General features: G+C 40.6%; 1 protein-coding gene across 1 annotated transcript in view; it reads right to left on the bottom strand.

Moving 5' to 3' along the window:
* The window catches only part of stk32c (serine/threonine kinase 32C), a 76,467-nt gene that overhangs the window by 21,930 nt on the left and 31,788 nt on the right, over window positions 1-22,749 (bottom strand). The window contains exon 3 of the mRNA XM_023425752.2: window positions 5,512-5,663. Within this exon, the coding sequence (XP_023281520.1) occupies window positions 5,512-5,663 (152 nt within the window). The remainder of the gene's footprint in view (window positions 1-5,511; window positions 5,664-22,749) is intronic.

Below are 22,749 nucleotides of genomic sequence, written 5' to 3'. Positions count from 1 at the left end.
ACAGTTAGCGAGTACTAAGCTACACACTTTATTCTAACTGCTTGTTCACCAGCTTGTTGCTAACTCTGTCTGCTGCTTGGTGGGCAGGTAGTGTACGGTTGGTTTGATCCATAGACTGTAAAAAAAGATGGACGTAGCCTCTGTGACATCACCCACAGGTTTTTGAAGAATGGTTTTGACACTCAGAGTGAGCTGCTCAGAGTGAGCTGCTCCGCCGTCGCCATCTTGGCAGCGCCTGACTCCACCTAACTCCTGGCTCATCCAGGTGCATGTCGGTTTGTGGCAAGCATATGCTCAGCCACATGTCACTCATAGTAGTCACGCCCTCAATTATGCATAACTTTGAGCCTTATTAAAATTAAAATGAGTTATATATAAATTTACCCCTAAATTAAAAAAATGTTGTCATGAAGGAGGTAAAAAGCTTTCGTACCTGGCTGTAAACGTGTATTTTTGCTGTAAAAGTTGAGCATTTTAACATGGGAGTCTATGGGGACTGACTTGCTGTCGGAGCCAGCCTCAAGTGGTCATTCGAGGAACTGAAGTTTTTGTCATTTCAGTGTTGGCTTCATTTTTCAGCCTCGGAGGTTGCCACTTGGTTTTATGAGCTGAAAGAAGATATAACACTATGTCAAGCTAAAGTCAGGTGAATTTATTTCTGTGGGTTTGAGGAACCCCTTGCATTTGAATAGATAAAATTGTCATTTTATCTATTATTGATATAAAAATATTGATTAATGCAACTAACTGACCCATTCCAGTGTATCTGTGGATACACTGGAATGGGTCAAGATAATATTTTGCCACTAATCTCATTTTATGTGCCCTGTGCTGCTCTTCATACTAAAAAATGAGCACAATTTATTGAGTGGCAGTTTATAATGAGGACAGAGGAGTTACAGGTCAAACCCTAGAGTTTGAATGAATGCCTGCAGTAATCTGGGGCCTGGGGAGAGCTGTTACTTTCCAAAACCACGAGGAGGCAACGTGGAAAGGCCATGACAGGACTGGGCTGCAACAGTCACAGCGACTACGAGAGAGGGAGGTTAGCCGGCTGGAAGGAGTACAAGGAACAGGCTGAAATAATCAGGCCACAATGACAAATGAGCCCAGGGAGGCAGGGCGGAGAGAAGGAAATAGAGGGACATTGGAAGAGGAGAACAGTTTTGAGGGGAAAAAAAGCGAGAGAGAAACAAGAGCTTGTGATTCTGTTGGCTCGTGTTGGTCTGCGAAGTTTCAATGGCCTACATAAAGTTGATGATAGAGATGGGCTCGCCGGAGCTGGCTGCATGACTCAATCACAAGACACTCACATGCTCCTCTGAGGATTCCCGCAACAATAGTGTGAGTGAACGCTGCCTCTCCTCTCAATGGCCTCTAACTGGTCGCCTTAAGACACAACACCTCCACTGGCCTGATTTCACAAGGTGAACTTGGAAAGTTCTTTAAAAGTGGTGTATAGGGCAGTTTCACTAAAAGTCCTAAGTCCTTGAAGAGGGCAAAATAATCTGTGGATGCTCAGTGCTGTACTAGAGAAACAGACCCCTGTACTTTTGGAAATGAGCCCATATTTTGCCTTTTATGAGGATGATTTAAAGCCATGCCCCCTCGTAGGGCTTGTTATAACTGCTGACCGGGGGTGTAGAGGCTAATTTGTTCCAGTCTCCTAAGGCCTTGTTCCATCCAGGCCTGAAATCAATATTCCTAATGGAGGCTGAACAGGACACAGCACATCCATCCTGACCACTCCCCTCGCTCATTTTCCGACTCCGGTGAAGGGATGGACAGTAAGAGAAACGCAACCATATCCCACTTCTCCTGGTGACTCACCCGTTTTGGTTTTGAAACCTTTAAAATCCTTGAGGATTATCCCAAGGGACTGTGTTTAAAGCTCTGACTCTATGATGACAGTTGCTGCGACAGCTCTTGCTAACCTTGCCACTCTGTTGTCAACAGCACTGTGGCAGCGTCCATTTGGTCATGATTCACTGCTGTGTCTCTGAACCCTCAGGGAGAAGGGGTGATGGTGTTTGAGAGTGATCTGTTGTGAGGTAAAGCTTCAGGCGAAATCTTGCTTTTATAATGATGTACTCTACTCCGCAGACCATGGGAATCAAATTTATTTCTATGCCCTAATGCTGGTTATTCACTGTTTCCGGGTGGGAAGAGGTGACCCCCGCACTTTGGTGTTTCGAACATATGTGAGGGAAAGAAGGAGTCAGCGTCTTCTCATGTGTCGCAAATCCTTGCAAGGATTTGTGTGGATTTGGTGTGTGCAGCAGATGACAGTTAATTTTTCCTCCTCCAAGGTAATCCATTCAGTGTACCCTCGACTCCTACACATCATATCTATGCAGCAAGGGAATGGTCGCAGCAATTACTGTGGGCTGCAAACTTGACATCCGCCCAGCTTAACGCAGCCTTTACCCGGCTGATGGGATTCAGTGTGGGCTTTCACAAGGTTGCTTCCTAATGAATTTCCTCTGAAGCTACGGACGGAGTTGTTCAAAAGCACGGCAGAATTCAGGACGTCTCAATGAAAGCAAGTGTGTCTGTGTGTGTAGGTAAAAGCTGAAGGAAAACCTTACAAATCCTCTTAGTCTGCACATCTTTTTTCTTTTTTACAAAACAAATCAATGCCATATACTTTCTTTGTGCTGTCTTGTGCACCCCTCCTCTCTATTTGATGCCTTCCCCCTCCTCTCCGTGATTGCAGGAATCATTACTTCCTCTGACAGCTACTTGGTGTGTTTTCCCTCATTCTCTCTCCGTCTCTGGCTAACTGAGGCTCCCTCCTGGCACTGCATCAATAAAAACACTCCTATGAAGCTTTATCAAAGCTGGCGTTTCTCATGAGTTGCATCTTCCTTTTTTTTTTGTTTTGTTTGCTTTTGAGAAGAGTCAGTACCCAAATAAACCCCAGCTGGTCTATCGCAAGTCCATTAAAAAGGTAGCGAAGCGCCCAAATGCCAAGCTCCAGAGCTCGTGACACTCTTATTGAAAAGCCTATGGATACTGGCAACTGGATGATCTACAGGGAATTGGTTAAACAGCATACCCACATGGTGAACCAATTAGATACCTATTTGTTACACAGCGAGGGAGACGATGAAAAGATGAAGCAGAATCCTCATCAGTCCTATCTCATTACCTGCCCGGCTGAGAATCCGTCTCAGGCAGCAGCTGAATGAAGCAGACAGTTTACGTGACGCATACAGGTGCACCACATAACAACGTTGTCACGCATAGTTGCTCATCAAGCATCTGCTTAAACTGGGGCAGAAATAACAAACATACCATAGACTCAAGCTTTAAATTGATTTCCTTTATCTCTCACTCACTGTTCTCCTCTCTCCATCTGGAGGAGGAAAATCAAAACTTTCCTTCAATTATACATTTTTGAGCAAAGAGAAGGCTCAACACGGGAGGACCTCAGGCCCTGCAGATGATCCCCAGAGTGGTCCTGTATGAATGGGATCCAATCATAACAGTATTTTCAGTCAGCTTCTGACTATAGGTTTGCACAACAACATAAGAAAAAATGGTGTTCTGGAGTAAAGGTTATCCACAAACATACGCTCTCTGTTGGCTTTGCATGGGACAAGTCTGGTGATAGTAACATTTGAAAAACATCAACACAGCTGCCCAAGTTCAGGGTCTGTGCGTGCTGCACCAACACACTCATACAGAGACAGCTGCATCCAGACACTATCACACAGCTGGTTTTATACGCCATCTCTCCCCCTCTTGTCATACATTCTGACAGCAGTGGCCTGTCGAGAACGTGCCTTTGCCTCGTGCACCCCTCACTATTTGTTATGCAGATTTGACAGATTCCCTATGGTTTTCAAGAGGACCAGCCAAATACAAGCAGGCAAGGTCTGAGTGACATGAGGGAAGGAGACACTAGTGTTTAGAGACGTCATCTAAAGGCCAAAGTAAAAAATATAAACATTTGCAGTACTATTAGGATATACTGGTGCTCAAGCATTTACACTAATGGTATTTACACTAATGGAGCAAAACTTCAACATCTTTTCTTGTTTTAAGAGTCAGTTCATCTCAACCCATGTTATTAAAAACACTACTCTGGTCCAAGTAGCTCAAAAAACTTCAACAGCCATGTTTCTTTCCACAAACAATACCCCAGTCACAATGTCATTTTTCAATACTGTGAGCACCAAGGAAATAATTTAATTAGATCCATTGCATAAGGATGGTAGGCAGAAATCTCAGTGGTCTCTCTGCATGCTTGAATATCACTAGAAGTTCTGCAATTAGTGTTAACTATCCCTTTAATGTTGCTGTAATTATCTATCCTCATTGTTATTTTTATACATGTAAATGAGCCTTACAATTACAGATGTCAAAGATAATGATCCCAGACAAGTGTATGTGGATTATCCAGATCCAGACTAATTAACTGTATGGGACCGTTACAACTTTGGGAAGCTGACTGAGATCATGATTTCTCTCTGTGTGCTCCCACTGAGATGGACAGACCCTTTCTGGAGCGTCTCTGTGATGCAGACTTAAAAAGCAGAGAGAGGAGGTGGAGATGTTAAGTGTGAAACTATTCATTCCCACATAGCCGCAATGATACAGTTTAGCATCTTTGTCACTAATGGGCATTTGAAAAAGTGCTAGGTGCTGAGTCTGAGAGAGAGAAAGAGAGAGAGCAGAGCCAAGCAGCACAGCATAGGAAAACTAGAACAAAGAAGTCTTTGGCAGCCATATACTCCTGCAGGGAATTATACTATAAAAAATACACAGGCCTACTACTGTACGCTCATTAAAATGCCCTCAGTCTGTTCAAGTAGTGTAGCTTCTCTAGCAGGCAAAAATATCTTCTCTCTAGATTAAACTTTGATCATTCACAACTTCAGAAACAACTTGTCTTGAATTATCTACTTGCTATCTACACATAATCAATCCATCACAGAAAGTGTGAGTAGCACATGCAGTATCATTCCAGCAATTACAGAGAAGTGCTTTGTGTAATATGCCGTGAATGCCGTGCCAGGTCCCCAATTACATTTAGAAATGTGTCCCACTCGGAGATGAGCGTTGAATAATGAAAGCAGCCTCCATTCACCCACATATCAGACTCAGGGGAAGAGTAAGGTCATTTCAAACCACAGTAATTATCAAATGTGTGCTTCATGGGCTCAGAGTCAGAATTAATATCTCAAAATATCTCTCCTGTGTAAATTGTGTCTTAAGCTAATAGCTGTTGGTTTCTGGAGGAAGATTTGTTTCAAGCCTTAATGACACTTAAAAAAACTTTTTTCCCCCCACTAAGTGCCAAATGCAGAAAAATAAAGTGCATGCAACAGTGCGAACATAATATCCACAAAGAGTACATCTATTTTAGGGCTGCAACAGATCTCAGAGTGAGCATGCACTTCTCTATTGAGAAGTAAATACACAGAATGAACAGACAGACAGAGCAGATGACTCGACACAGGCAGAGCAGGCCACACTGAAAGTGTAAAAACATAGGATAGTCACCAGAGATTTACTAAAAAAACATGTTCAATTTCCTGTAGGATCTCAAGCTCTCTAAAGACGTTTCGGACCTCATCTCTCTCTATGCACTGCTGTTTGTTCATGTACTTCATGGCGTACATCTTCTCCGTGTCCCTCTTTTGCACAATGCATACCTACAGAACAGAAGAGAAAACAGAAAACAGAGAGAGTATTTAGTATGAGATAAACATGCATTTAGACAGCCTGGATAAATGAACACATACATAAATCTAAGCGTAGATCTGTACTGCCTGGGAAAGAGAGTTACATCACTGCTAATGTGTCTGGGCCAAGTTTCAGCTCCACAAATGAAGCCTCGCTGCTATGCAAATACGACATGTTTTCAAAATAGCCCACAGCATCTTTCAGCTGTTGATTAATGCGGTTGTTGGGGTAGATACCCTGCACCGATGCATAAACGCTGACACGCTGAGCAGCTCTAATGAACTTCATTCTCAGACAGAGAAGTTTGTGGCAGAAACCACTTCCAAACAAATCACCTCATTATTTATTGATCACAGGTTTTGTGGTTTTGTCAGGAAGCGGCTGCAAAAGGTAAGAGGCAGGATGGGACTCCAGAGAGGTCAGAGTCATTACAGTAACATCACTGTCCAACCACAGTCATTAAACAGATCATGTCCTGTCCTGAAGACAAACATGGAATTAATTTCTTAAAGTTGCTTGTCTATATTTCACTCATTACTTTTTGTTTTGCTTTGTGTTGTGTTTGTTTTACCTTAATACCAAACACTTTCATTGTTAGTCATTGGATCATAACATTGAGATAGTTACAGGAGAGGTTTGGATTCTCAATACAACATCCATACGCCATATGGGAATGTTTTATGGCCAGTATGGAGACGAGGCTCTCTCAGCATTCAGTACGCATGACGTGTGTATTGTATGTCTTGAAGAAAAACTGAATCTGGTTTTACAGTAATCTCCAAAGGTTGGCAAGATCTAATTTGCATGACTGTTGAGCACCACCAACGCTGCCAGTAAAATGCTTAAGTGGGCCAGAGGGAAAACACACATTCACAGTAGCTTCAAATTGCAAAACGGCTAACAAAATGAACAAGATTTTAGTTAAGCCTTTATTTCTTTAACCCGATTTTGTCTAGTTCATGTAAACAAGAACCCTGGTTTCCTTAATCGGAGAAAAAGATTAAGAGAAATCTGGTTAACTCAGCTAGATTTCTAATGGAGACAGCAGATGTCTTTTTCTTGGGTGTATTTATCTGAGGAGGAACTGTGCATAACAAAGACTTAAGACGGAAACTCACAATCACTGTGGCAGCAGTGCAGCAGGAAACATTGTTACTCATCCGTGTAATACACTTAATATGCCAGCCTTGGTTTGAAGCTGTGGTAGGGGGTAGGGGTGGAATCTGATTACCGAGCACCTGCATGTAAGCGCAGTCCCTGATTTACCTCCGTAACTGGATTTCTCCCAATAACTTGGCTTCTTGTGTGCACGCACAAACGGTGGATATGAAACCCTCACAGACAGAAAGAGGAGTTCACGCCATCATGCAGTCAAAGTGCTTCAGGAACACAATCAAAGCAGCTGTTTTGGCCCTTAAAAGTGTCCCACAATGCCCTGAGTGTAGCACATGACCGCCCTGTGAAGCATTAAAAGCTAAACAGACCGCTGCTATTTCTGTTATAGACAGAAGGCCTTAGCTGAATCGAATTGTCCACCAAGGCACAGGTCTCCTCATTATTCTCCGAGCCAGACAGATGGCTCAGATGGTTTTACACAGCACTCTGGTCCTGATGCACTACAAAAACACTAATTTCAGTTAGTCATTCTCCTTTTGTTCAGTCTTTCTAAGAGAGAAAAAAATGCCAACGGGAAGAGAAAGTCTCCCTTGTTTCATGCAGGTGGATGTTTGTGCAGCTGTGCAGATGCATGGTTTAACATTTAGCATGAAAGAGGTGATACCATCTTGAAATGAGTTCATTTAAAATGTCTTCTATATTCAAATTACCTCTGCATTAAAATCAAATTAGAAAGATCAAGTAATCTAAAAGTGCTTTGTTAACATAGATTTTTCCATTCCAATGAGGATTTTTTTTCCACTTGATGAAATGGGGGAAAGGTTTTGAGAATGAACACCAAACTAAATGAGGTGTTAAAATGGACATTATCTGTCTGGTGACAGGAGGAAACCTATTACTGTGTAAATCACCATCTATTTAATTGTACTCATGGTTTCCTCTCAAGCACAAAAAGCTCAAATGAGTGCCAGGTCTGACTCGGCTGTCTCTCCACTTTCCTCCTTCTGGATCCCCTCCAAGCTCAGATTTCCCCTACTTCTGTCACTTTCATTAGCTCATCACAGCTGAAATTAATCAAACCTGTTCCTCCTTCTTTATCAGCTGTCAGATCATACTGACTGGAGAGTGTCTATGAGCCAGCTAAATTCACCACCCCCGACCTTTGTTACTGTTGCTATGCCTTTAAAGCTTCCATTTACTTTTTGAGGTTCTTAATTTCAGAGGTGGACAAAAACAGCTACTCATTGATTTTGGCAGCTGAAATAACAACTGGCAGAGTTTATTAGCTGTAGATAACTAACTAGGGGAGCTAACATTAGCTCCATTAGTTGGTTGCAAACGCTGTCACAGTCACCTTTCTGATATCCAACAGATATTTTGAGGATGAGGGCTAACCGGTGTGTTTGCAAATGTAATGCTATGCTATCTTGCATAATATTCTCTTACTTAGAAGTAATTCTAGGTCACTGCTGTAGGTAGTAAGCCAGTTAGCTCGAAATGCTAATGTTTGCAGCTCACATTAGAGCAGATAAACATGTAACCCTTCAAGTTTCAGATTTCACATAACTATCAGTAAAGCTGTACAGGCATTGTTATCAATATTAGTCCATGCAAACTGTTAATATCTGATAGTTTAAATACTGATACAATGAACTGTTACCCTTAGGTCGCCCACTGCTATTCAGTTGTTAAATGGCAGATAGTATTTTACTGTTGCTTGGAGATCACTTATTTGCAGACTGCCTACTTGACTTTTGCACTTTGACCTTGATGAATGAATTCTTCATTCTAGCCATCCTGTCATACTGTCTGTTCAAGTCTATAAATGTTTGGTGCTATGTGTGTCTCTGTATATCCTGGCTACAAATCAATTTACCTGTAAGGGACAATATAGACACTTTGAACTTATATGAGAATATATGATTCTGGTGGAAAAGCCAAAGATACATATGTTCAACACAATCTCTTTTCAATAAAAAATAATATCAAATATCAGAAGAAAACATACATTTTTGCCTGTTTAAATAAAAAAATCCTGATATTGGATTTCAAGTCGCCCTATCAGTTGAACCACACCTCCTTTTTAGATTTTTTTAGCCCCCAGCATGATAAAACACAGCTCCAGGCCCTCCCTTTTTCCATCTCCCTCGTTGAGCTCAACACAGACCCAGTTTCTCTTTGCTCTCAGCCAAGCCAGTCTGCACCATCTGCACTGTGCTAGAAGGTAGACTAAATAAACTCATTTGAATTCATCAAACAAAGATCCAATAAGTCTTTTACACATTTTCATCATATCTTTCACTTTTAAGAAAAATACATGCACATGCTTTCCTACATGTACCTTAACCCGTTTATGTTTAAGCTATTTTCTATGTCGGCGTCAAGTGGGAACAGAGTTGATTTTTTACAGACACTCTGGCATTTCAGTGGCTCGATACCTATTTTTGAATAACTTCTTTATGGCTCTGTTGAGAGCAAAAGCTGTAAGATAAACCAAACCAAGGGCTGTAAGGCTCCTGCATACAGAGACAGAGAGACTTCCATGAGTACACCACATATAACATCTAAATACTAAATCCTGTGCAAGTCAGAAATAAATTGAGATAGATATTTCTATAGGTGGCCCTTGGGTGACAGATGGAAATCACAACTTTATCTGGACATTATGGCTGCACTCACAGTACATCACTCAGTAGACATGACATTTATTTTCTGTTACTGGTACAGAGCATTATTTTTTCCAAGAGATGCGATCTGTTAAGTTCAAAGCACCAAGTACTGAGAGGAGTGTTTAAAAAAAAAAAAAAAAAAAAAAAGGTCCCTGCTCACAACCCCATTACCATGTGAGCATAATGCAAAAGAAAATGTAGAAAGTTAAATGAACAAAAAGTTTTATTTGTGTGTTCTTGGTTCTCTGTCTTTAATTCTCAGTTTTAATTCAGCAGTTATGATTGATTTACATGTTTGTCTTAAGAGTTTGTAACTGATCGATGGTGCTTTCTGTAAACCACTTTAAAATCTGAGAACCTTTTCAATTATCTATTTTTTATTTTGAGGTATTCCTGCTGATGCTGGCAAGACTGTATATTAGTGACTTAATCATGCAGCTTTAGATACAGTATCTTGGAGCTATAAGCTTGTTGCTTAGCACTATAAAAGACAAATTTTTGACTGTGGTGACCCAAGATTAACCAGTGTTGCACATTGATTGCATTAACTCCAAAGAGAGCTGACAGAGGCAGAGAGAGAGAGAGAGAGAGAGAGAGAGAGAGAGAGAGAGATAGAGAGAGAGAGATGAGGAAGGCCTTTTTCAAAACTGATTTCAAAGCAGCAGGCAGATTTTTAGAAATGAAACATTTCATTGCTTTCTTCTGCATTTGTCAAAATACCTGTGTACGTCCTTTGTGTGTGCTCCTTCATTTTCATTTTGAATGGATTCATGTTTTCTTGATCATATGTGTTTCTGTGTTATTGACCATATTCTCTGTATTCTGCGGCTATTCTACTAAAATTGCATTACACACAGCTATATATAGATTCCTTTTATTACGGAGACTGTAATGATTGTATAGAGTGTAAAACCCAGATTTCCCGACCAATCAGATATCACCCTGTCAGTCATCTCCTGCCAGCCCCATCTTATCGGGAATCCCCAGGGGCTGGACAGAGAAGTGAAATGATGACTTTTAAAAAGGATTTATTCATTTATTCATAGGGCATATTAGCAATTCAATGCATTAGACTAGTTAAGTATGGAGCAGGAAAAAAAGTCACAATTTTGAGGTGATAGGTGTGAGGCAGGATGTTTTGAAAGCTATTTACATATGAATGGAGATATTTTCACCAAGATTGAAATCATCCCCTCGTTGTGACATGTCCATTCAAGATTGAGGCCTCGATAGAGTGATGGCTTCTGAGACCAATTCTTTCCAAGCAGTAATGGACACTAAAGTATCCCTAATTAATTCTGTAATGTTATCTCTAAAATGCTAATGGTCAGTATGAGCCAACTTACTATCGCTCCGCTAGTGAGGGATTCAATGTTAAATTCTAATTTGGGAATACCTGCTATTCAAATTGCCTTTGAATATTTGTCAGAGATAAAGGTCATTTTGTTTTCGAAATGGCAGGGTGGAGTCCGAGGATGGTGCCAAATTTTCCCGCTGGCGGGCTGGCGGTGCATCTGGGGAAAGAGCTGGTTAATAAATTGACTTCAATCCAGACAATCTCTGGATTGTCAAGCCTCAAGCCAGCACCAACGACATCCAATGAAAGGAACTCAAGCTGCTGAAAATCTAAATAAGCAACAATAGGATTGCAGAAGAAAGGGCACAAGGAGATGACATTAGCTGTATTAACAACAGGTTGATGAGCCAAACAGAAAAGACTGGCTGACTGCTTTCTGTGTGGTTGAATAAAAATATAGCAGATTTCAGGTAAACACTCAAGAGAAACAAAATCCTGCAAGGTTGGGTGGGGATGGGGGCATGGCCGAGAGCGTTGACTGCTTTGGTGTGACATCACAAAGTTACAGAAGTCCTGATGGCTGTGTTTAAGGCTCAGTTTCTGAATACAGGCTGTGTGCACTTCTCTGTTGACTGAGCGCTTTGATACTTTCACAGTATTAATATAGAACCTAGAAATGCTTTATAACTAAGACAGACATGGAAATACCTTTATACAATATGGGACCTTTAACACTGGAGGTCCATGGTGTAGAGGCTCTGGATTTTATGGCATTTGCTGATAGTAAGAAAAGAATAGAATATCACCTGCTGGTTTCACTTGTTTATTGTAACCATTTGAACTCAAAAGGGGGCCTTGTTTGAGGTGGATGTGTTTTGACCAGCTGTATTTATATACAGCTTGTGAGTAAAACTTGGTCGGTTACGGTCTAGGTGACAATGAATTCATTGCAGCTGTCAGACTGCTGTCGTCCCATGCAACAGGGAGCTTGAATGGCTTTGCAGTTAATGAGCAAATACAATTGAAGGAAAAAAGGCCATTCATATGGGCTGAGTCCAGGGTTTATACTTGGCATCAGAAACCATGTCTCCAAGCACTGGGCTGGACGACAGCGCTGGACCGGGGCGAGATGCTGTCACAATGTTGGCTGTAATCTCTGACCACCAGCTGCACATAGCACCTGCTTATCTCTCCTAAAGAGAGCTTTTTAAGGGTGGTCAGACAGGCACACACACAGAGTAAACATAAAGGCAGGACCTATTGATTTCTCCGTGGACAGTGTTAGAAGTGTAGTCATTTGACGGGGAGGTATTCGAATGCATGGATGATGCACGTTAAGGAACGCAACAGATGACGGCACCTGTCTGTCTCACCCTCAAAGACAGGCTCACAAAGAAACCCTCCTTTGCATCACATCAGCTCCGATCCTCACTTTTAATGGTCTTGAGCTCTGAAGCATGAAACTAACTTTGTTTTTCTGCAGCACAATCATTATTTAATCAGTGCTAAGAAAGGAGAACGGTGCTAATAACGAGGAGCTCAGCGGGCTGTTTCCTGAAGTTAATCTCCATAGGGGCAGCCAGGGGCACCTGGCAGGCAGAGAGACACGTTCCTGCGATTGAACAAAACATTCAAACATCCACCAGTCTAAATAAAGCCACCACAGTTATTCAGCCATATGTGCTAAAAAAAACTTTTGAGGATCCCTAATGAGGCAGTATGAGCAGCAGTTACAGAATAACAGTGCTGGGTCTGGGTCTGGCTTGTGATGGCAGCAGCCACGTGTAAACTCTGATTTAAAAGCAGCAGTAATCCATTAAAAAGGCAACAGTCATTCATTAATAATTCAGTATTTTATATTCAACAGAACATCAGAGACTGCACAGTAAACCATGCAGATTGCATACAACCTACTGAAAAGGGTAAAGATAATTCAAAGTCCCTATTGCCAGCTGTAGTAAACGTTGGTCTGGTCAGTTCACACAGTCTATTACACATGTCCACATTTATGTCACGACCGGACACTACAACATGCACCACGGGCACCTGTGGAGTTAACTACTTGTGTGCTGCTGCGGTACATCAGCTTGATGTTTCTATGTTTAAAAACTTCCAAAGTACAGTAAGGACGCAGGTTTAATATTAATACCTTCAGTTACTAAAAATATTTTCAGTTGCCACAAATGATCAGTGAACCTGCTTGATTTATAAATAAAACCTCTCAGTGTGTTATAATTTGGAATAATTAGCATGTTACACAATAATAATCCCATGTCAAAGAAATACCCGCCTGTGTGTGTAGTGTAGTGTAATTAATATGTCTCCACTGAGGCTCTGTACTTTGAATAAAAGAAATATTGTATTAAGCTGTGATTTAAATGGCCATACAACTTCTGTTATGATTTTATACTGCCATAAACACATTCCCATTGTAGGCAGGAAGTTAAAAGACAAATTTCAGTTACTTTGTTGTTGAAAAGCATAAGCTCAATGTTATAATGTCAAAAGGTTTTTAAATGTCTATAAAACCATGATATAGAACATCTCACACAATACAGGATTTTTAAATTCCTTTTTGTAAAACATGAGTCTTTCAAAATTTGCTGGAAAAACTCCACTGAGACTCAGTGTGACCTATCTACTAGTATGACCCAACTACTGCAGATCATGAGACTAATTATATATTCCACTGAGACGTTCTGTCCAGCTCTAACTTCAGCCTTTTTACCCGGTTGCTGATGGGCGGATGATGTTAATTTGGAAGGTCACAGGATAATGATTCCACAGGGCACTGGAAGACTCACAATAAAAAAAAAAATCCTCCTCTTGACTTCTAAGAAGAATCCTATTTAGTAGAGGTAAGAGAAATTGTTCTTTGAAAAAAAGAACCAGCATGTAAAAAGAATACCAATTATTAGGTCAAACAGATAATTTTCAGTTCCATTAAAACTTTATCTGGACTTGAAGCACCAATACTCCCAATACAGAAATAAGTTCTGTGGTATTAAAAAGCTGAGTTCAAGATGAACAGCTCCTTGAATATCCTTTTATTAACTGAATGACTGAGCATTACGCTGGCAGAGTTAAGAGGAGTGGAAAATACTGGAGCAGAGACTGACGGACTGACAGGCCTACAGGCAACAGCCTCAAACTACGCTCAAAATAGGAAACTAGGAAGTTCATTACTCTCGATTAATAATGTCTTTCATCTATCACAGAGGAGATATTAAATCCTACACACCACTACAGTCACACTCACGGCTGGTATGATATTCTGTATATAGAGACATTTCTCTCACAGGTTGAATATCTCATGTTGACACAACAGGTCAGACTGTAGTGTTTTGTTGAAGGATGCTGATATGGCACAGAATAACAACTGAAGCTAGAGTACTACAGTGGTTGTAAACCTCAGCACCAGCACTCGAGGCATAACAAGATGATTTATGGTCTCTAACAAGAGAGCTGGGTGACATACCAATACATTATTGCTATATAAGATGGAACTTTGGATGAGTTTTGGTTGTCCTATTATCATGATATACCATACTGTATACTATACTATACTACACTATACTTGAGGCTGGATCAAAGATACATATAAAAAACTATTTTAGTTTGGCTAAAATAGTTTGGTCATCATATTGGCATGAGTCAGAATTTCATACCTCAAATTTTATTGTATCTAAATATCTTATAAAGCCATACACTATAGCATATCTGCATTATACCAATATAAACAAATGGCTCTGTACAATAGTGGGTAAACAGTTCAATGTGTTCACGATTTTTTTAACAAAGCTGGACTGAAAACAAACTGTACAAAATTCCTTATTTAGTCTTACTGAGGCAGTAGTGTATTGGTTTTCTTTTCTTTTTTTTTTCAAAGTTCCACCACTTGTTTTACATGACTGTGCAAAATGCAAATAAGAGACAGTGTTTCTTAAATGAATAAATTAATTACCTTGTTCTATAAGAAAATCCTGATCTGCACAAAACTACTATTCTGCATGGCGCCTCACTGTTGTGGCTTACTGGGACAGTTCAAAACCATCATTACTGTTATTAGTGAGTCAAAATGTGTGTGCTGAAAAAATAAGTTAATAAATAATAAGTGACTAAATTGTGGCCAACTGAAGTGTTATCCAAACACCTCAAGTGGCCACAAACTCTAATTTTTGAGGGCAAACACATGCATTAGGCATAAACCGAGACATGCATGAAGGGTTTCAGTCTAGACGAGTACCTGAATTAATAATTATTAATGTACAGTTTTATATTTTCAAAACAAAAATCAAAAAAGAATGGTCAAAATCAGTGCAGCACTTTTAGTCCCTCAAATGCGTCAAGCCCCAAGCATATTGGATCCAATGACTGCATTCAAGATGGACGATATGACAGCTTCTCAAAAGTGGAGCCAAAACATCTCGATCTCCCCCTGGTCCATGGAGGAGGATGGGACACGGGCCAAATGAACAAATCAAAGTGCACGTCAAATACATTTTCCCCAAAGATGGTTTCTGTCTTTAGGATGTAGTTCTTATCAAGCTGATATATGTTGAAGTGTTCATTTTTCTGATAAGTTTGGTTTTAATGAGTTATTTCATACTATAAAATGGGAGCGTGACATTATGATTGACAGCTATGACTGACCCGCTATTGGGTTGGGCCAGTGTAAGGGCAGGACCTCAATACCGCAGCTCCACCATCCAAACCGCAGATTCTGGCTCTAAATGACGTCACCAGCACAAGATGGCATCGCTCATCATCCAATTTTATGTACATTAATTGATTGGATCCCACACTCTGCCTAATGCAACTTAATGGCATAGACATTTCATAGTCACAATGTCACGTCCTGGCTAGCCTTTGTTCCACTAGCTTCTGTAACTCAACACAACTAGTGCAGCGTCCATTCAAAATGTATCTGCCAGTAGGGGCTGATTTCTTGGCCAGCATTAATCTAGCTGGCAGCTTTCTTAAGAGCATCATCCAAACATCCTGGGTCCTGATCAATACACACACTGCAGGGTGAGTGGTCAGTCGGTCTTGTCTGTTACTGCTGGAGTTGGCTGCTGTGCTTGGTGACAGCGTAGAAAGCGCCATCACGGTTGAGTTCCGCCTTTCTTAAAAACTCTGGCAGTAAATTGTCCAAGTGTAGTTTAGACTTTTTCTTCAGGTAAAGTAACATGTCTCAAAGCAACGTTTGAAGCTTTCATAAGAACCGCTCATCCGAACAAACTTCACACTCGTGTTTTGAAGTCAATCAGATTGATCAGTTGTCTAAAACTGAAATAAAAACAGACAGATATTTCTCCATTTATAGTTAGATTTCTCTTTCATTCAGCATTTTCGTCTGTTGTGTGTTCCTGGGATTTACTTTTACTTATCCTGAGATTAACTGGTATCCACCTTTGTGATTTTAATAGAGCTAAATGATTTTATTTCTGAGCACAGAAAAAAAAAAATTCAGTTCCCACAAAAACAAGAACAACAAAAAAAAAAACTGCAAGCAAAGTAGTGCGGGTATGTAAATCTTCATAACTTGGTTTTGTCCATATTTGTACAACTCACCAACACTTTAAAATAATTTATCTATCTGTCCTGCTGTTACCACACACGTCTGAACTAATCGCAACCCCCTCGACGTTGAGTCGTGACATTTAGCCTGAAAATGTCTAGGGTAGGGCTTGTGGGAAATGTCTGATGATGTTTGTTAAAGGCCAATAAAAATATCAAAAGTATAACAGTATAGCCTATATACAGTATTTACAGTGCCACAACATCATTAGTCACAATTAGACAGTGGTTTTGAGACATAAAGGTTGACACAAGGACAGAGTCTCCTACCACCTTCATGGAGTATCAGGTAGTATTTTGATGTCACATCTCCTATAAGGTGTCAGAGCAGGTGACCTGTAGTCACCCTCTCTCTGTCCTTGTGTGCTCGGCCTCAAGGCAGGTGATTCTCAACAAATAAAAATAGAAACCCAAATTCCCTTTCTGCTGCTCTAAATCTTTCATATGTTAAAAAATAGTGATCTTGGTCTGCAGCCCAGACTTTGGCCTCAGCGTCTAGCTCCTCTCTGTCTACCCAGACCTCCCCCTGGTTTATCTCAATGTTACGCGCTCCTTGAACACATGCACTTATTAAATGCTTATTAGCTGAACATATCACTTGGACACAAAAAAACTCTTTCATGTCGCGCTTCAAAGAGAAGCGTCACTGTTAAATCCCCGGGATGGCTGCGTGTTGTTTACCTTTACAATCCGCCTTCTTCCTCCTCCTCATCCCCTCCACTGTTCTGCTATAGTTAGCAGTCCTATCAATTGTTGTCAGAAGGTCTAAAGCTCCTGGGATAACAAGGATTGCAGAGAGGAAAAAAGGGTGGGGTGTTAAATTTAGTGGACTCAGTCAGGAAGCTGCGGATTTTCTGTTTTCTAGGTCAGGTAAGTGCCAAGTCGGCCAGAAGCCTCTGACTGAGACACATGGGGAAGCACAAACAGATAGAAGACCACTGTCTGAGGTGAGGGAGGACGGGAGGACGAGAGCGCATCTTATGTTTCTCCCTTTAAGTTCAGCGGAAATATAGTGTACATGTGCTGACATCCATCATTGCCTCAGATTAAGTTTCATCTTGTGTTTGTTGTCGGTACAATGGTTTAACACTCATCATCAGCACGCAGTGACTGAAAAAACACACACACACTCACTCATGTACACACTCTCACAAATGCTGCATTTTAGCAAGAGTGCTTTGAGAGGGGCAAGCGAGGCAAACACACTTTCAGGGTCTGATGAACATGTCATCCAGGGAGAAGAAGGAATAATTTGCTCTTTCATTTGGTTCATTCCACTGGATGTCTTCTGTTCCACAGCGGCTGCTGTCAGCCTGCAGGAGATGAAAGTGTTTACTGAGCTTGGCCATCCATTTGCACAGCTCCAAGATGCACTATTATGGCAGGCATGACCATTAATGAGCACAGTCATGGATCAGACTTCTCCAAGACCGAGCTGGGCAAAGTGAAGAAGGAGGTGTTTCTGTACAAGTGTAAGAATCTTTTCAACTACGGATAAACACAAATGACTTTACAATACATGTTGACACTTTCAGTGCAGGCACATAAGGACATCACGTACACTTGCACACACAAACACACATTACTCTGATACTCTGTGAGTGCCTCAGTCTCTGACAATCTCTGAATATTATAAAGGGATTTGGTGTAACTCAGGGAAAAGCCACAACAGTCTGAGTAATGGCTCCATGTTAAAACTAGAAGGCATAATAATAAGGATGCTCCAATGCAACTCTCTTTTTCCCAATTTGAACACCTGTATACCTCACTGCATGGAACTCATTACGATGGTTTTTATGCAAAGTAACATGAGGTCAACGATTCCTGTGACTAGAGCTTCAACAATTATTTTCTTCATCATTTAATCTGCCTGTCATTTCCTTGGGGAATCATTTAATTGTTTTGTCTATAAAATGTCAGAAAGTAGATCAAAATGGCAGGTGGAATTTCCCAGAGTACAAGGTGACATCCACAAATGTCTTGTTTTGACCAACCAACACAAGATGTTCAGTTAATTATCATATTTGACTCACTGCAACAAATTCTCCAATTTGAAAAGCTGGAGCTCATGATTCTTTTTTTCATTTCTGCTTAAAAATGAACAATCACAACAAAAAAATTAACCAACTATCAAAATAGTTTCTCATTAATTTTCTTTCAGTTGACTAATCAAATAATTGAATAATAATTTCAGCTCCTACTGTGATGCTAAAAAAAAAAAAAAAAAGAGAACTCCATCGGCTTAATTGAAGTGATTAAACACAGAATGACTTTGTCATGTCATGGCTGATACACGATCAGTTTAACATGGTCAATATCAATCCCATTACTAATCCAGTGTATTAGATCGGGCCGTTCTGACTAATATTCCATAATTAACTTTCAATTTGAACTACTGGTTTTTCTGGTGGCATAAAACTTAAACAATTTCCTCAGAGGAAAAAGAGGCAGCCAACTTCAAAATAGAGTGCTGAATGTCTGTAACAAAAGCAAAACTTAAGTACACAAGATTTAACTGATGTAAAAGTCTTAAAATGTCCTCAGGGTGAAGACACCAAATGGCAGAAAATTGCTCTCAAAGCAAGAATGTATAAACAGGCTCGCCTCGAGTCCACGCTTACCTCCAATTTATATAAAACACAAAGAAAGACTTTGAAGCCACTCGTGTATGAAGGTCGTAAAATATAAGGACAGCATAATGAGGATGACATGCATCACACAATGTAAAGGGATTAAAGATGCACAAAAAGTGCCTGAAGGCTTATCTCAAGAACATTCTCTTTAGGCTCACTGAAGATGTGAGAGGTGTAAGTGCATGTTTCATTAAAGGTGGAATATCTCATACATATTCATCAGAACTGACTGAATTTGGAAAGCTGTTATCTCATATCTTGTTCTACTGTATATCGTTGTGATGGAAATACATGCTCTCTGAAGACTCAAGGTGCCATGACCTCACAGAAACTGCATAATATGAAATGTCATGAATCAGCGAGGGATAAAACTGACCATTACAGTGATTGGCATCCTCCCTGTTACCTTGATCCCGCTCTTGTTAACTACAGGGATTGGATATGGTATTTTAGTTCCTGCATCTGACAGCTTGCAGCTCTGGTCCTTCCTCTGTTTGGAGGTTTTCATTCCCTGAGCTCTGTGTTAAAGGGACTATCACTCAGTTCACCGTTCATATCCCTATGGGAACAACCACAACACTAACATACATATATTTGCTCTGTCAAATATATAAGCACTTTAGTTTACAGAACTGATTCACTAAGCCCTGCCCCCTTACTGTCAAGCCTTTCGTTCTCACACAGCACAAAGGCAGTTTACAGTCATGATAGTGGCAGATTTACTTAAAATAATTAGTATGTATTGAAACAAAGATAGACAAAAAGAAGGCTTTTCATTTCTATATGGCAACCATCGACTTTCCCGCTTGAGGTGACATCTGTAGCAGATTTTAACAGCTGTAGCTACCAAGGTCATTAAGCTAAAGTTTGCTCCAGGAGTTAATTGAAAACAACATCTCCAGCTGACTTTTGAATGTTTGCAGCTGACTCATATTAAAATAAAATAAAGATCTTAAATATGCACTTGATGTCTACATACATGAGAAAGTACAAAAAAAAAAAAAAACTAAAGCTCAAGGCTAAAGCTACATGCGCCAGGCAAAAAGTTAGCATCCTCACCAGTTAATGGCCCATGTAGGAGTGTACTGCCTTTTAGGGCGAGGATTAACAGATGTGTTTTGTAAAATGTAACCCTATCTCAGGGATAGGGTTGCTGGGGTCTAAAATTCCCCATATCCAACAATAAAGAGGACAGAGCTGCTACCATTAGCCTAAATAAACCCTATTAGCTTTCACAGTGAAGATGTACTGAACAAACTACTACATAGTAAATCTGCTAGACACAATGAAGACCAATAACTCCACAAACTAAGTAGTTAGTTGATATGATATGTTAACTTTTGGCCTGTAACACTCCATTATTGTGGACGTGACCGCAGCCTCTTTTGAGTCAATTCCTTACCACTTTGTTGTTGTGAATTTGGTTTTGGAAATGCTAAAAGATAATACACCACCCTCCAAACTCTTTAAATGTATAGTTTCGTTTTTACTACAATTTAATACAGGGCTGGGCAATTAACAGAAAACTATCAAAACCAAAAAGTGTCAAAACCGACATTTAGCATTAATCAGTTAATTCAGTTAACATTTTCCCCAGTGCGAGGATTCATGAACGTGCCTACACCCCGTCCAACTAGCGTTAGTCCGTGTTCACTCAAAGCAAAGCTGATAGCAATATGAATGACACAAGGGCGAACACTCAGCCTCAGGCTACGTCCACACCAACGCGTTTTAGTTTTCAAACGCATAACTTTTGCTATGTTTACGCCTGGTGCCCACACTACTCTGGAGTTTTCCAGCCCCTTAAAATGAGACTTAAGGAAACACTGCTGGCACCATTATAGTTTGAAAACTGCATTGCAGTCTAGACGGGCAGAAATGGAGACTTTAGGAAACGTTGATGCAGACACCCACATTGTCTTCCTGATTGGGTCTTATCAGTCATGACTACTACTGATGAATGCAACATGTATAACGACCAAAGGTAATACCCTCAACTTGTTTAATCTCTTGGAGCACAATCACATTGCCAAATATGAAACATGCATGGCTCAATCATTTATTAATAGTAAATGATAAAAAAAAAATTGTGATATTGATTTGAAGTCATATTGCTAACCCCATATACACTGCTTCAGGCTAGTTGGGTAAGCTTTGGTGACACAATTGCTGCATGGAAGGTTGCTAAAGGACGATTGCATTCAATTCTACTGAAAATTTTGATTAATTCTGGCTAAAATGCAACGAGTCATACCCAAAATGTCTATTTATAGTATCTTCAAATATCTTAGAAAATTAAATATCTTAAAAGTCCCTCAGCCATCCTTGTGTCCACTCAAGGCCAGCTGTACTGCTGATGAAAGGACACTGAGTTTGCGGGCTGATGGAATCCTTATCAGAAATTTTAAAGCCAAATGAGAGTCATAGTTATCATAGTTCTTTATCAGATTTTAATCAGAAAATGTAACCTCATCCACAGACAAATGCTGGATACTGTCACAGTTTTGCAATTCATTCTCCACGGAGCTAAACAGATATCAAAAATGTGGAGGTGGAACAAAACTCTCTTGTTTCCGGCTAACACAGCCAGCGAAGTTAAATAATACAGGACATGTGAATACTGAGAGTTCTGGTATTCTCCAGGGAAGAATGGTGGGAACGATAATGAATGCAAGGAAGAATTTAACCATATTACTAATGGGAAATGCTACAATACTCATGATACATTTCTCATTAATGTGTGTAGTTATGTCTAAGTACAAAGATGGGCTTTGGCATACTGGAACGATGATGAAATAAGATGCACTGCGGGTAAAGATTTTTAGAGGTCCTGACAGCACTCTGGCACACAGCACTGCTGCCATTCTCATTTTCCACCATGTATATTATATTTTCTTGGCAGGAATGTTAATATTAACGCCTCCAAATGGCCTATTTCTTCTGGGCTCTGAATGTGCCCAGCCATTTATCAACAAAAATATAGATGGGTAAAATTATAAAATTAAAACAAAACAAATGGACATGGGGCATTACAAGATTTCTGAGCTCTCTGGATGCTCCTCAAGTCCTGAAGCTATCCTATTCACATTCTCTTGCTTCTTTCCGTGACTATGCAGTGGAGCTTTGTACTGTGAACCCGATAGAGGTGTAGTGTAATGGAAGAGCATCCGTTTCTAGGCTAATAGGTTGCTGAGGGCTACACTGCGGCTGGGCTTTGCTGCAAAGCTGCACTCTGCAAAGCCAAGTCTCATCTGAGCTCTTCACACCTGCACCCAGAAGGTAGAGACGAGGGAGAGGCTGTCAGTCTTTAGAGGAGTGTTGCCTTGGAGCCCTGCGGGGCGAACAGAAAGCAGGACAGAAAACACTAACAAAGGCTTCATCATCTGCTGACCTTTCCACCGATGCTTCCCCCGATATTATGAAGGTGTCAAAGCTTCTCTTACTGCCCTCATCTCTTTCTCTCCTCCAGTCGCACTTATTTTGTACCGTCTGTCTCTGTTCCTCTACCTTTCTACGTCCATCACACTCGGTCCTAATGAGGGTTTATTCCCACTGAAGTGTGTGTGTGGTGCAGCGTATGAGGATGTAGAAAACCACCAGCTGAGCTCCTGCACAACCCCCTGACCTTCCTTGTCTCTCTCCATCCGCCTCCTTTTGTGCTTTCCTGTCTCTGTTTAGATGTTTACCTGCCCATCTGACTATTGGCATTAAGGAGCTGTCACTAAACTCCTGTCAGTGCTGATGACTGTCACGCCCCCCC

Source organism: Seriola lalandi, unplaced genomic scaffold (assembly GCF_002814215.2).
Source record: "Seriola lalandi dorsalis isolate HSWRI2012SDOR001 ecotype SW California unplaced genomic scaffold, Sedor1 jcf7180002054795, whole genome shotgun sequence".
Taxonomy (NCBI): Eukaryota; Metazoa; Chordata; class Actinopteri; order Carangiformes; family Carangidae; genus Seriola; species Seriola lalandi.
Note: the sequence above shows the minus strand (reverse complement) of the source record. Positions and strands in the feature narration are given on the sequence as shown.